The 13,504-nt window shown below is 52.3% G+C and overlaps 5 protein-coding genes across 5 annotated transcripts; 4 read left to right on the top strand and 1 right to left on the bottom strand.

The window, feature by feature from the left end:
- Positions 1 to 421: 421 nt before the first annotated feature.
- On the bottom strand, positions 422 to 1,228 carry PG997_006072 (uncharacterized protein; the record flags this gene model as incomplete). The annotated part of the gene is made up of 5 exons (XM_066810387.1): positions 422 to 466; positions 525 to 718; positions 776 to 818; positions 954 to 1,132; positions 1,222 to 1,228. 5 exons carry the CDS (start codon positions 1,226 to 1,228, stop codon positions 422 to 424), a joined length of 468 nt encoding a protein of 155 aa, XP_066669310.1.
- A 2,070-nt stretch (positions 1,229 to 3,298) lies between these two features.
- PG997_006071 (General negative regulator of transcription subunit 3) lies at positions 3,299 to 5,714 on the top strand (the record flags this gene model as incomplete). The annotated part of the gene is made up of 4 exons (XM_066810386.1): positions 3,299 to 3,553; positions 3,613 to 4,675; positions 4,730 to 5,240; positions 5,654 to 5,714. 4 exons carry the CDS (start codon positions 3,299 to 3,301, stop codon positions 5,712 to 5,714), a joined length of 1,890 nt encoding a protein of 629 aa, XP_066669309.1.
- Positions 5,715 to 6,627: 913 nt separating this feature from the next.
- PG997_006070 (uncharacterized protein) lies at positions 6,628 to 8,199 on the top strand (the record flags this gene model as incomplete). Its single annotated transcript, XM_066810385.1, has 1 exon — positions 6,628 to 8,199. The coding sequence occupies one exon, from the start codon at positions 6,628 to 6,630 to the stop codon at positions 8,197 to 8,199; it is 1,572 nt and encodes a 523-aa protein (XP_066669308.1).
- Positions 8,200 to 9,729: 1,530 nt separating this feature from the next.
- PG997_006069 (uncharacterized protein) lies at positions 9,730 to 11,084 on the top strand (the record flags this gene model as incomplete). The annotated part of the gene is made up of 3 exons (XM_066810384.1): positions 9,730 to 9,968; positions 10,056 to 10,377; positions 10,470 to 11,084. The coding sequence occupies 3 exons, from the start codon at positions 9,730 to 9,732 to the stop codon at positions 11,082 to 11,084; spliced, it is 1,176 nt and encodes a 391-aa protein (XP_066669307.1).
- Positions 11,085 to 12,271: 1,187 nt separating this feature from the next.
- PG997_006068 (uncharacterized protein) lies at positions 12,272 to 13,042 on the top strand (the record flags this gene model as incomplete). Its single annotated transcript, XM_066810383.1, has 2 exons — positions 12,272 to 12,332; positions 12,483 to 13,042. The coding sequence occupies 2 exons, from the start codon at positions 12,272 to 12,274 to the stop codon at positions 13,040 to 13,042; spliced, it is 621 nt and encodes a 206-aa protein (XP_066669306.1).
- Positions 13,043 to 13,504: the final 462 nt, after the last annotated feature.

Here is a 13,504-nt window from a genome sequence, read left to right as displayed (position 1 = left end):
TGCGGGCAGATACTGAGCGTTTACGTCTCAGCCTAACTATCGGATTCGATCCGACTTTCAGGTCACAGGTGGGCATTGGTGGAGAATTACATTTTTGGATGGCGATTTATACCCCGATACCGTCACAATTAGGAGCCGTAAGGGGTGACTGGAGTTTGAAGGTTATGATTCTGATTTAGGAGTTATTTGGAGGCCAGCAAAGCAAACTCTGCAAGTTGGTCTATGTTTGGTTGTCTAGATTGTCGATACCCTCTTTCCATGAACATTGCTTTAGTTTATATGCATAATGGAATGTCTATACTTTTGAACTGAAGTGGCCGCCTTGAAGGATATAATCTCAGCGTAAGCAGGGTATCCCTCGATCTACCAAGCATGAAAGGCTTCTTAGCCACGATTGAACTCTTGGACAAGTTTGATGCAATCACCCTGCTGAAGCTTTTTGCCCAGCATTCAACTCGAGTGTGACCTGTAACACATAGTAAGCAACTGCACCGCGCAAATGGCTGTATTTGGAATCGCCTTACTGGCCCATCATTCACCAGGGCAACTTCCATCATGGCTTGGAAGATGCCGTTCTTCACCCTCTCTGGTTTGTATCCTTGCTGCACCTTGTTGAAAAAGTAGTCGTACAGCATTCTCGCCTCGTCACCTCCCATGGCGCCATGAAAATCTGGCTTGTTGCCCTTTTTCGTTGAGGCTAGAAGCGTGAATTGGGATACTACACGAGCGTCAATGAGTATTCGGTACGAGACTCGGTGAGCAAATAAGCACCTACCACATAGTACTTCACCTTCGATATCCTGTACGCTCTTTTTCCACTATATAGGAGTAAACGGGGTCAACGCTGGAACTGAGGGCAAGTTATTGGGTCGAGGGGATCACCGGGAAAAGGGGGAGGAGCAGCAAGGCCCCTCCGCCCCAAAAGGGGGAACAAGGAGTTATGCCGCACTTACTCTCCCACCGGCTTCATCATCCCACAGCTTCATCTTCAGCACCTTGGCGGCGAGCGAGTCTGCCTCCTTCTCCGTATCTCCCGGCGCGACGGCAGCGAACACCAAGACGCCCTTGCCGATGGAGGATACCACCTCCTTATCGACCGTCACCGATGCGGACAGCACGCGCTGCAGGATGGCTGCATTGGAGGGACAAACACGCAATTAATATCCATGCTAGCCTTTACCCACATATTTTTTGTTTTGTTTTGCGTTTGATCTAACATACCTTTCATCTTTGCCTTCGCTTATGTTCCTCTCCGCACTGCAAATATACCTAGGTGTATATAGTGGAGCTTCACGAGATGTATGTGTGTGTGTGTGTAACCTAGGTATGTGCCACATCAAACGACAGCTGCTACGGCGCTGGAAGACGGCTAACCGCAAACCTGTCCGGTCGTCGGCAGGTAGAGAGAGGGACGTGGGGGGAGGGGCTGGCTGCTAGGTCACGACGGGTGGGAAGAGAGCTGCAGATGCGCAATTGGAAAAGTCCACGTTTTGGTCCCGGAAAGGGTAGGTCGTGAGCAGGGGCCTTTGTCCAATCGCATGCTAGACGCTTTTTCTGTAAACAAGATCTATTCGTCCTGCAGTAGAGTCATGCGATCAAACAGGGTGTCATGTGATGCTGGTAATCCAATTTGGACGACCCCATTTGATTGATTGCCTACACTAACAATACCTAACGTAACCTCTTACCTTACATGTATTGCACAGGTAAGGCGCGCATTTGCAACCTATCTATTGTGTGTCAACCTTGTGAAGGGCCGGTGGCAGGCTGGAGGCTGGCAGATGCCAATCACTATTTCCATAGGACACACGCACTTCACATTCTAGATTACTGCACAAATGGAACAACGAGCAAGAAGAGGCCATAGCCCGGAGTGAGATGCCGATCAAGATCAATGCTGCTCCTTTGCGCTATTATCAGAATCGTCTCGGCCGCAAGCAGGTTTCAAGATAAGTAATAAGGGATTCAATATTCTAACGAACAGGGTGTCCAATAGACGCTTTCTTAGCGAAAGTGGCATAGGTTAGCAGGAGTTCATAGCTGGGGCCGGCGTATTCAAACTTCAACTTGATCCATGCCCATGGGATACCTAGGGTGTTTAGAGTGCCTGGTGTGTGATCAACTGAGCCGCAAAAAATTTCGACTGATAGGTTGTTTAATAGAGTGTGCAGTTAACTGCTTGATTGCTTGATAGCCTATCGATTGGGGGCGATGCCTCCCCGGTCGTGCACCGTAAGTAACAGGTGAATTGGAGGATTGGCATCATTGATACAGTACCTAATTTGCGTTTGGGGGCAAGGTTGCTTCCAGCCCACTGCCACTTTTGTGCCACTCTCCCCCCTGCCACCAAGTACATCGAATACTGGCTGTACGGCTGACAAGTGCTGTGCTTGTGCTTGTGCTGGGCTGCGCTATCGATTGATGCTCATTGTTCCAGCCTATGAGGTAAGTTGTGTGTAGGCGGCGGCTGGCCCATCCTTACTCGCTGCTAGGCAGAATAAGTGGCCCGGCCTTCTAATTCCACCTCACTCTAACCTACCTCTGACAGAACGTCAAATGCCTACAGCATCCACGTTGTACGTATCAACGTTCTAAAAATTGCAATTGCGAGCACGCTTCAGCAGCAAGCTGGTCACACAGTCGCATGGTGATTTCACATTGATCCATCTTCCGGCTTTTTATCACGCAACGGATTTGCTTGGACTGACCCAAACCGACCCTCCAGCTGATTGGAGAGCTTTGGTTGGCAAGTTGGTACTTGACCTTTTCCGCAACCCCCCAGCCTCACCTGCACTCACTCGACACACCACTTGCGCCTGCCGAAGAGCAAACGGACGAATTGCCATCTTCTCGTTCGCACCACTGCCTCTTCTTTTTCTCGGTTCAACCAAAACCGAGCGACGAACGTCAACCGTCGCAGCTTCGCATTCAATCCAACCTCCCACCCCTCCAGCGGCAACTGGTTTTGCTTGTCTTGCCGGCTACCTCGTTGCGATTGGATCGGTCGCCTTTCCAACCAACTCGAAACTCCAGCAGCATCACATCAGGCACCTGGCTGGCCAACTCACCTCGTATTTTTCGCCTCAGCCGAACAGCCCCTCAGCCTTGGCCATAGTCGCACCGCATTCACTTTGTGAAAGCATCGAACCCCGTTCGATCGACCGACGCATCCCGAGCTCATCGATCGATTCATCGCAATCATACATCTAATCCCAGGGCACAGCCTTCTTCCCAGAATCATTACTCCCACCATCTTTACCCCGTTCCATCATCCTCCGCCACAGGGGCTTTTGTCAAAATGGCCGCACGAAAGTTGCAGCAAGAAGTCGACAAATGCTTCAAGAAGGTGGCCGAGGGCGTAGCTGAATTCGAGGCGATTTATGAGAAAATAGAACAGTCGAATAATCCCGCCCAGAAGGAGAAGCTAGAGGACAACTTGAAGCGTGAGATCAAGAAGCTCCAGCGCTTGCGAGACCAGATAAAGACTTGGGCGGCCAGCAATGACATCAAGGACAAGGCTCCGCTGTTGGAGCACCGCAAGCTGATAGAAACGGTTGGTGTCTAATGCTACCTGAACGTGCAGTTGAATATGGCTAAAATATCATCGTCCAGCAAATGGAGAGGTTCAAGGCCGTAGAAAAGGCCATGAAGACCAAAGCGTACTCTAAAGAGGGTCTGTCGGCTCAAGCGAAACTCGATCCCAAAGAGCAGGCCAAGGTCGAATCGAGCGAGTTCTTGGCAGGTATGGTGGACGAGCTGGAACAGCAAATCGAGGCCTTGGAAGCCGAGAGCGAGTCGATACACGCCACCATGAAGAAGGGCAAGGTCAACACAGTGAAAGCAGACCGGATAGCATCAATCGAGCATATCATCGAGCGACACAAATGGCATCAAGCCAAGATGGAGCTGATTCGGCGCTCGTTGGAAAACGGTGGTGTCGAGTCGGAGCAGGTGACAGACCTGGAAGAGAGCATACGATATTACGTATCGGATGGCATGAATGACGACTTCGTCGAGGATGAGGAGCTCTACGACGAATTGCAGTTGCAAGAAGATGAGGATATCTTTGGCATCAATCCCGACAACGACCGTGTATCTTCCCAAGATACCCAGTCAATACAAGACGAGGCTCCCGAAAGCGAGCCGCGGCCGAGTAGCTTACCAGGAAAGCCGGCGCGGACAGCCGTGGATGCCGTTGTTGCGGCCGGCCGACGGCCATCCGCACAACTCAAATCCCCGTTACCAACGCTGGCAACGCTGCATAACCCCCTGTCAACCGTCACTAACGGTAGCAGCACGACCGTGGGCATGAAGCCGGCGTCTTTGCCGACACGGCCTGCTGGCGAGGGTTTGAAGTATGCTTCGGCGGCGGCGGCGGCAGCGGACAAGAACAACCTCGGCATTGCTCCTTTGCCTCCGCCTCCTGGCTCACAACCGGTCGTGCCTTCAACAGGCGTCTCGCCACTACCCGGTGTACGGACGAGTGCTACAAGTTCACCGAGCATCGCATCGATACAGCCCGCTACTTCAGAATCGAGGCCATCTGCGCCTTCCAGCATAACCGACTCCAGGATTTCCGAGCCGATACCGGCTGTTGCAGCTGTGGCTAAGAAGGAGAAGGCGGCCGCCAAGGCTGCGGGCAAGTCCCCAGTACCGCCTGCTTCGCTATCCAAAGGTTGGTGGCTTCCCTACCCACTTTGTTACAAAGGCATACTGATTATTTGAACAGCTCCGCAAACGAATGGCGCCTCCAACGGCGTCAAGCCCAACGACCAGGACGACGAGGAGGAGTCCATCTATCATCTGCCTGCGTCTCTGTCAGATCTTCTCGACTCATTCAATGTCACCAGGAAGCGCGAGCTTCCGGTGTCATCGCAAGCACATCTTAGAATGATGCATGCTTCTCAGACGAATACCCCGGATCTTGCGGATGCTGATGCTCCTCGGAAGTATCGACCTGAGCATCGACATTCTTCGCTGTCCCAATATCCCCAGGAGCCTCTGGCTATCTTCGATGACCCGCGACTGTATTCTCGGATTGACCCCGATACGCTGTTTTACGTCTTCTACTACAAGCAAGGAACATATCAACAGTACCTCGCTGCCAAGGCGCTGAAAGACCAGAGCTGGCGATTCCACAAGCAGTACCAAACGTGGTTCCAACGACATGAAGAGCCAAAGTCGATAACGGAGGAGTTCGAGCAAGGCACTTACCGCTTCTTCGATTACGAGTCCACATGGTTAGTAGCACACTTCTCACAAGCCCTTGATTTTGCTGCGTTTGGTGAGGCATAGTGCTGGTGCACTAGAGAGAGAGGGGAGTTTCGATGTACCCGATAGTTGTTGTATCCTTGTTGTTGCATCCCCGATCCGTTTCTTGTTCCGCAGTTTTACCCTAGAGTCGTTGCGCCCTTTCGTTGATTTCGGGAGTTAATACCCCATGTGTCGTTTTTTGGTGGTTTTTAATATTGCTTGTTTTCTTTCTCGCTCTCTCTCTCTGGTCAAGGTCAGCGAAGACGGCGACTGATCTCGCTATTGGCGAGGACCGGCGACTACTGCCTGCCATTGGCGATGGTTGGCGTAGGCTGGTACATGCGAAGAGTAGTCGGCAATGTATAAATGGAGTCGAACGCATTGCTAACAAATTTTACAGGATGAACCGTCGAAAGGCCGACTTTAAATTTGCCTACCGATATCTGGAGGACGAAGTCTGAGGGGACAACGCCTGGGATTTAGAATTGAAGCAGTTCAAGGCAACGGAAATGCAATCTTATCGTCTTCTCGCTAGGCTAAGCTCAGTGGACGTGGCAATGAGTTAGGCCAGCTATGTGCACATAGTGAGGCTCATGTGCCGGTGTTCTTACAGAGAATTTCTCGTTTCGATTTCTAAGGTGGTTTGCAATTTACAACGGAGGAGTCTGATCAGGGGCTGGTCTGCCAAATGGATTGGTCGGCGTAGGGTCTGGTCATCAATGTTATACTGCTAGCATACGTGTGTCACGACACAATTCGACAATGAGCCTCCAGGGTTCGTTCCCCTCTGCAATCGTTCTGGTTCTTACTTGACCAAGCCAATGAGTGAGCTGTGACTGTCTCGTCCACTAACCATGATAGTGAGAAGGTGCAAAAGTAGGAAGACATTGATGGAGAGGTGAATAAATGGATGTATGCAATTAGCAAGCGCAAGCGCGATAAGCAGTCAGTTAAGTGGGCGATAAGGATAAGGTATGATGACATACATAGCCCAGCTGGGCAGAGCGTCGTGCTGGATTACGTGGGGTATGGAGGCTTAGCGACCCGAAGCTTCCCTTCAACGCTGGGCAGCTTCACCCAAGACTTTTGCGATACAATGCGCCGGCACTTCCCTGTTCCTTCAAGTGTTCGTTGAGTAGCTCCATGTTCTGCAGAACCCCTCTCAGTATGGCCGAGCCTTGATTTCTTCCTACGTTTCCACGTTTGCGACGTGTAGGACAGATTCGATTCTTGCTAGGGTCAGGCCATTCTAGAGCCAGCCGTCTTACCCGATCAACATCCAACCGAGCTGCCCACCTTTCGCACCTCTTGAGATCCTCTGAGATCCTCCAACATTACCAATTCACAGCAATACCAATAACGGCACTGCCCACGATGTCGATACGAATAGCGCTCGACAATGCGCCCGACTTCTTCACGAACCTCGACTTTGTTGCGGGTCGGGTCCTCTTGGGCCTCAACAGGCCAGAAAATGTGGGCAACATTGTGATCAAGCTAGAGGGGGAATCGAGGACTGCCCTTTCAGCGCCCGAGTTCGACTACGATCGCCGGCGTGCCTCTACGCCAGGCCCCGGATACGGAGATGTCGTTACGGAGAACCACAAGCTGCTCTACCTGGTGCAGCAGATATATCCCGACGAGAGAGCCATGGCTTCTTCCGTTGTGGGGGCGATGCCTGGCGTGCTACATCCTGGGCAACATGAATTCCCCTTCAAGTTGAAGCTGCCCTTGAATAATATATGCGGAGATCCCCAGGCTTTGGCAAGATTGAACGGTGTGGGAGGCGGCTCAACAAACCAGAGCCTGCTTGGCTTTGGTGGCTATCGGACCATGGATGGAACCAAGCAGATGATGCTCCAACACGTCAAATCTACCCTGCCCCCTTCGTTGACCGGCTTCCCCCGCGAGGCTGAGATACGCTACTATATAAAAGTTACCATTCAGCGCCCTGGCTTCTTCAAAGAGAACTGGCGGTACCAGACTGGCTTCAAGTTTCTCCCCATTGAGCCGCCGCGGCCCCCCAGGACCACCCAGGAGGCATTCGCGCGCCGCCCCTTCAGCTTCAAACCGCGATCGCCGGCGCCGTACAAGCAGAAACGCTCCTTCTTTGGATCCAACAAGCACTCAGCAGAGAACACGGACGAGGCACAGGAAACGCCTCCCACAATAGAAATGTCTGCGCGCCTACCGTTTCCGAGCATTCTCACTTGCAACCAGCCCGTCCCTCTGCGGTTGATTGCCAAGAAGCTCGAACCGTCCACGGCCCAAGTCTATGTGATTTCGTTGGAGGTCGCGCTCATAGGGTTCACCGGTGTGCGGGCGCACCACCTGCAAAACACCGAGGTGACTCGCTGGGTCGTGTGTTCGGAGTCCAACATGCAGATCCCCATCGGCAAACCGCAAGATCCTGTCGGCTCCGAGTTCGTCATTCCGGATGGCTTATGGGCGAACCTGGCCTTGCCCAACACGATCGCGCCGTCTTTCACGGCTTGCAACCTCCAACGACGATACGAGCTCGAAGTCAAGATTGGCCTCAGCTGGGGTCTACCCAATCCCAAAGGAAAGGGTGTTGTCTTTTACCCGCAGATGCTCTACCTGCCCCTGAAGCTATCGAAGGTGGAAGTCTTCTCGGGTATCTCACCCCCGGCACAGCTCCTCGACACCTCATCCTACAGACCTCAGCAGACAACGCCGCAGCCGCCGTCGCTACCGCCTCGTCAGTCGGTAGCTACATCCTCGCAGCAGCAGCAACCGCCTCCTCACGATGCGCTCTACCCGCCTCAATTGGGTTCAAATAATGCACCAGGTTACGATGATGCGCCCCCGAGTTACGATGAAGCTATGGCACAAAACCTCTCAGGTCCGGCCGAGCGGCCGGCGTACAGTGGCGTTACGGCAGAGAATGACCCGAGTAGCATGCCGTCAGAAAAGTCGGGTTTGCATTAATGAAAGATGGTATGGCAAGATTGGAGTGCAGAACGTTGATGTGGCGATTATACCCAGGATGGAGTTTGGCATGTAGTGTTGGAATAGCCGTATATATTAGTACCAATAGAATTAACCCAAACACTGACCGTTCACGTGGCCCAAGGCCGGACTACCCAATTCAGACGATACTTATTTATAGCCAACTAGTAGCGAATAACTGTTTCTTCCTGTGAGCTATGGACAATGTCCTTCCACAATTGACACCAGATTTACGAGCTATCCCTATTTCACTGTGGGGACGGGGAAGGGTGGACAAAAACATATACGAGCTACCCCTATTCCGTTGCGATGCTGGTATGCCGAAGCCAGCTTGCGAGAAAGGGATGTAGATTGACCGAGGAGACTATCGCAACGAGCACTCCGAGTCCTGGCACCGCCATCCGACTTGCCGCTTTACATATGAGACCTTGAGAACTCCTGTGCCTTTTATACGTGTCCGCCTACATGAGGTATTGGAGAGGTAACGACTGCCGCCAAACGCGGTAGCAAGCAGCACATAACAATCCCAACTAGTGACTGCTGGATGCGTCCCGGTAATGATTCTGTACAAGTTGGTCAAGGAAAAGCTAGATCTGTTGGCTGAAACGGCGGTAGCTCTTTTCGAAGCGGAGAGCGGAAAGTTGACGTAGAGATGCTAATGAGTGGTCCGATTTCGAGGACGAAAAAGGCCGTCCTAGATCATGTTGTCAGGACTGAGTCTAAGCCAGCTGCTGGTGCTAATCCTCGCCATTCTTGAATGTGAACAAGGCGCAGAGCAATACCCCGGCAGTAACTAAACCCCTACTTCAGCACCCTATTATTATTGATAGAAGATGGGCATTGATGTAGGACAATGGATACATCCATCAACTTAGAGGGCGGACGAGCTGGGTTCTCAGAGGAAAAGAGACCAAGCCAAGCTGCACCCTACTGGGTGCACATATCAAAATTACGGCATCGCAGACAGCCCTGAGCTCTGATATGCGTAGCTAATGCCATAGCAGACATAGCCAAGCGTCGATAAATCGGCGTAAAGTCACCCGTTAAAACTCCGAACCGTCAAAATGAATAGATACCTCTGTCGCTAATGGCTAGGGGTGAACCGTTTTGGCGATCGTGTATACTTATTAGGACGTGGCGAATACGGATCCGAAGATGGTTACGAATACGTTATATAATAAGGACGGGGGTCATACTCTTAGTTCATTGGCGAAATTAACGAGATATTCCGCGGGATAATTTGCGTGATTGGTCAACCGTATTGATAGGCGTGTTCGTATTCGGATCGTATAGTACAATCCAGCCAATCACGACTAAGGAATAGGTTCACGCTATACAACACAGATACGTATCTTGACGCTGGAAAGCCAATTAAATAACACAGGTATGTATATATAAACACTCACATAGTATATATGTCAAAGTGGCAATTTCTAGTGTACCCATCTCGCAAGTTACAATTTACATCGAACAATCACTCCATATCGAACCAACCACCTTCTGCACATCATGCCCAAGAGTAAACTGATCACGGCTGACATGGCCAAGATGTCGGCTTTCGACAACGCCCTGCATCGAAACTCGAACAAAACTCAAGGTGGCCTCCGGGCCATGATGAACAAGAATAGTGCGGCCCAGAACGTCGCTGTAGAGCAGTACTTTCAACATTGGGACGACAAGAAGGCCGAGGACGAGACAGAAGACATCCGGCAAGCCAGGACGGCCGATTACGCTATGATCAGCCGGCAGTAAGTTTTCTTCACTACCATTGCACGCCCACAAAGACCGCCCCTAAAATTAGACAAATACTGACTTTCATCAACCACAACGAGCAGATACTACAACCTGGCCACCGATCTGTACGAATACGGATGGTGCGAATCGTTCCACTTCTGCCGTTTCGCGTACGGCGAGGCCTTCTCGAAAGCCATGGCACGGCACGAACACTACCTGGCCCACAGCATCGGCCTGAAGAGCAACATGCGCGTCCTCGACGTCGGGTGCGGCGTGGGCGGACCGGCCCGCGAGATCGTCAAGTTCGCCGGCTGCCACGTCACGGGCCTGAACCTGAACGACTACCAGGTCCAGCGGGCGAGAAGCTATGCTGCGAAAGAGGGACTCTCGCACAAGCTCGACTTTGTGCAAGGTGACTTCATGGTAAGCTGATGCCAGTCTTTTCGTACATAAGTGAACTGTTTGAAACACGAGAAAGGGTACTGACGAGCGAGTTCTGTCATCTGACTTTTTAGCATATCCCATTCCCCGACAACTCCTTCGACGCCGTCTACGCCATCGAGGCCACGTGCCACGCCCCGTCTCTGGAAGGGGTATACAGCGAGATATTCCGCGTCCTCAAACCGGGCGGCACCTTCGGGGTCTACGAGTGGCTCATGACGGACGCGTACGACAACGAGGACCTAGCACACCGGCGGATCCGGCTCGACATCGAGCAGGGAGACGGCATCCCGCAGATGTTCAAGGTCGCCGAGGGGCTGGCGGCCATCCAGGCCGCGGGCTTCGAGCTCGAGCTCCACGAAGACCTGGCCGCGGCGGACGACGCGGACAACGACAACAAAGAAGCAGGATCGAAAGCAGCGGCGTCTCCGTGGTACTGGCCTCTCGGGAGCGACCTGCGGCACGCGCAGACGCTCGGGGACCTCCTCACGGTGCTGCGCATGAACAAATGGGGCCGCGTCGTTTCGCACAGCTTCCTCAGCATACTCGAGGCGGCCTGGATCGTGCCCGCGGGCACGAGGAGGACGGCCGAGAGCTTGGGCAAGGCGGCGGATGCGTTGGTCGAGGGCGGGAGAAAGAGGTTGTTTACGCCCATGTACCTGATGGTGGCGAAGAAGCCGACGACATGATGTTGATATGTTTGGATGTGCTAGAGTTCGAGAAGAGGGTGTATTATATGATAATTAAACCAGTATCCGGGACTCTGCGTGATGCGTACACTTCACCTGAGATTTGGAAGCAGTTTACCCAAGATGAACGCGGCCAGTTGTTTTGAAACCAATTATGGCGCGTAACAGGTTGGCTAGCTTGCTGGAATTCTCAAATCAAAGAAATTATGCTCACGTGAAAACAAGTAAACTAATACAGTGAATAGTCCACCCCCTGCACAGAAAGAGGAATCCTCCAGCATCCGCCATAGGTGGGTTGGGTTTGGCTGCGGGGCTGACTCAGGGGCTGAATCGTGACACTGTGATTCTCCCCAGTGGCGGCGCGGCCACGGCTGCCACCATCTATGGCCACAGTTACTATCAGTGAGCGTTCTTTATTCTTACAAGATACTGTCTTGACTACGAGAGGCTCGGGCATGATTGTGGCACAACTGTCTGTAATAATAACCCTGGGACAATCTTCGCTTCCAACACATGCCAAAGGCTGGCCTCAGAGAGATGATTGATCTACGTGCTTACGGAGCAGTTGACATGGGACACAAGTCGCTGCTATCCTAGGTATAAAGGTGTGGTGGTTGTCGTTGTACGAGTGCCTTCTCGGACCCGCCGATTGCCACATCGGAGCTGCTGAACGCGAGCCATCGGGGCGTCGGCCGAGACTCTGTAGGCCACCGAAGCCGTACTGCCCCTAGAAAGCCCCCTCGCAGTATGTTTTACATCAGAAGTGATGTGTCCAATTATCACAGGTGACTTGGTGGCACTAGGTTTCAGCTGTGATTGGTGGCTTTTGGAGCTCTGAAAGCATCGTGCTCACGATCGAGGCCGAGTATCTGATCGAGCTGATGGCATCGGAAAATGGATTGCGCTGTATATTCAGTACCCAGTCCGGTGTGACGATGGCGCATCCTACGGCCGTGACGGATCAACGAGGCTTTACAGAAAGCCGCAGTAACCAGATTGCTACATCTGCAGATGTAGGTCAAAGGCACATAGTCTTACTTATATAATGGCTCTGGGACCCGACTCGGTGTAATCCAATCAAGAAAGCAAGTCAAATCACCCAGACCTCCATTTCAACTCACATTCCCTGGCGCGAACAGAGAGCAGTCCCCCAAAACAGGCCTACGAACTAAACCGGCGAACTCAGAATGCCAATTCTGCCATTCATTGCCGTCCTAGCCTTCTCGGCTATCGCCTCTGCCACCAATGGTCCGGTGGATTGCAATGTCACGACGGACGTACGACTCCCCCATTGCTTTACTCGCTCGGAGCAAGTGTCTAATCTCGCACATTCCACAGTTCCAAGACCCGGCTCTCAAAGCCATGGGATTCACCGCCGAAGTGACGACTGACAACAAGCTACCGGTACACTATCGTGGACTGGACTGGACTGGCCCGAGACATTTGTTGTTTTCCAAAGCACCGCCATCGTGGACAACATCAACCTCCATCCCAACAAGTGGGTCTTCATGAGCAACGGCAACAGCCTGACGTTGGCGCCACGCATCCAGGCCGACACGGCCGGCGGCTTCTCCGAGCTCCAGATGGAGCAGTACTCGGTAGCCTGCATCGCCCGGACCGATAACGCCCTTGTCGCCTACCTGGTCGACTGCACCGTGGACATCTTGGACGAGGACGGCCCCGCCAAGCCGCCAATCGACACGTTTAGGTACCATAAGACGCAGAAGATCGACCTGAACGTGCTGAAGTTCGGCGCATTTGTCACCCGCAAGATCGAGAAACCCCAGCAGCTTTCGACGATCCTCCTCCAAGTCACGTTCCATCCCGACAGCCTCGCGCAGCTTATCGGCGGGACTTCATCCCTCACTGGCTATGGTGTCGCCTTGGACGACTTCAATTACGGACTCAAGAGAGCTCCTGGGAGCACGGCGCAGTGTCCTAGGAGCTTCGCTGTTTGATTCAAAGTGGTAATCAATCATAAGGCCATGGAGCCTTGCTTCGCGGGATTGCTTCCGATCATGATTTTTACCACCACACAACTGATTTGAAAGGAAGGATCGGACACTCATTGCAAGTCATGTTGAATACTTTCGTTTATAATGAAGATTGGTTTGGTTTCAAACCGAAGTTGAGAACAAAAACAACGTTCCCTGGGAAGTTGTTAACCAGTGGCACAAGCGTATATGCTACCACTGTGTCCACTGACTCTTTTCAGGCATTGGGTAAAAATATACTATCAGCCTCTATTCTATGGACACACTGTCACCCATGTCGTAAAACCAATGTTGGATTATGCCATCTGAAATGGTCTGTTTGCTGAGGATTTGGGTGTTGCTTGAATATCAAGAGCAATGAACCCCAATTGCTGACCTACTGCAACGAACCCCTGAGGAAAAGAGGCATATTTTATGGAGAACCCG

This window comes from Apiospora hydei (genome assembly GCF_038363865.1).
Source record: "Apiospora hydei strain CBS 114990 chromosome Unknown utg000005l_segment0_segment0, whole genome shotgun sequence".
Lineage (NCBI taxonomy): Eukaryota > Fungi > Ascomycota > Sordariomycetes > Amphisphaeriales > Apiosporaceae > Apiospora > Apiospora hydei.
Note: the sequence above shows the minus strand (reverse complement) of the source record. Positions and strands in the feature narration are given on the sequence as shown.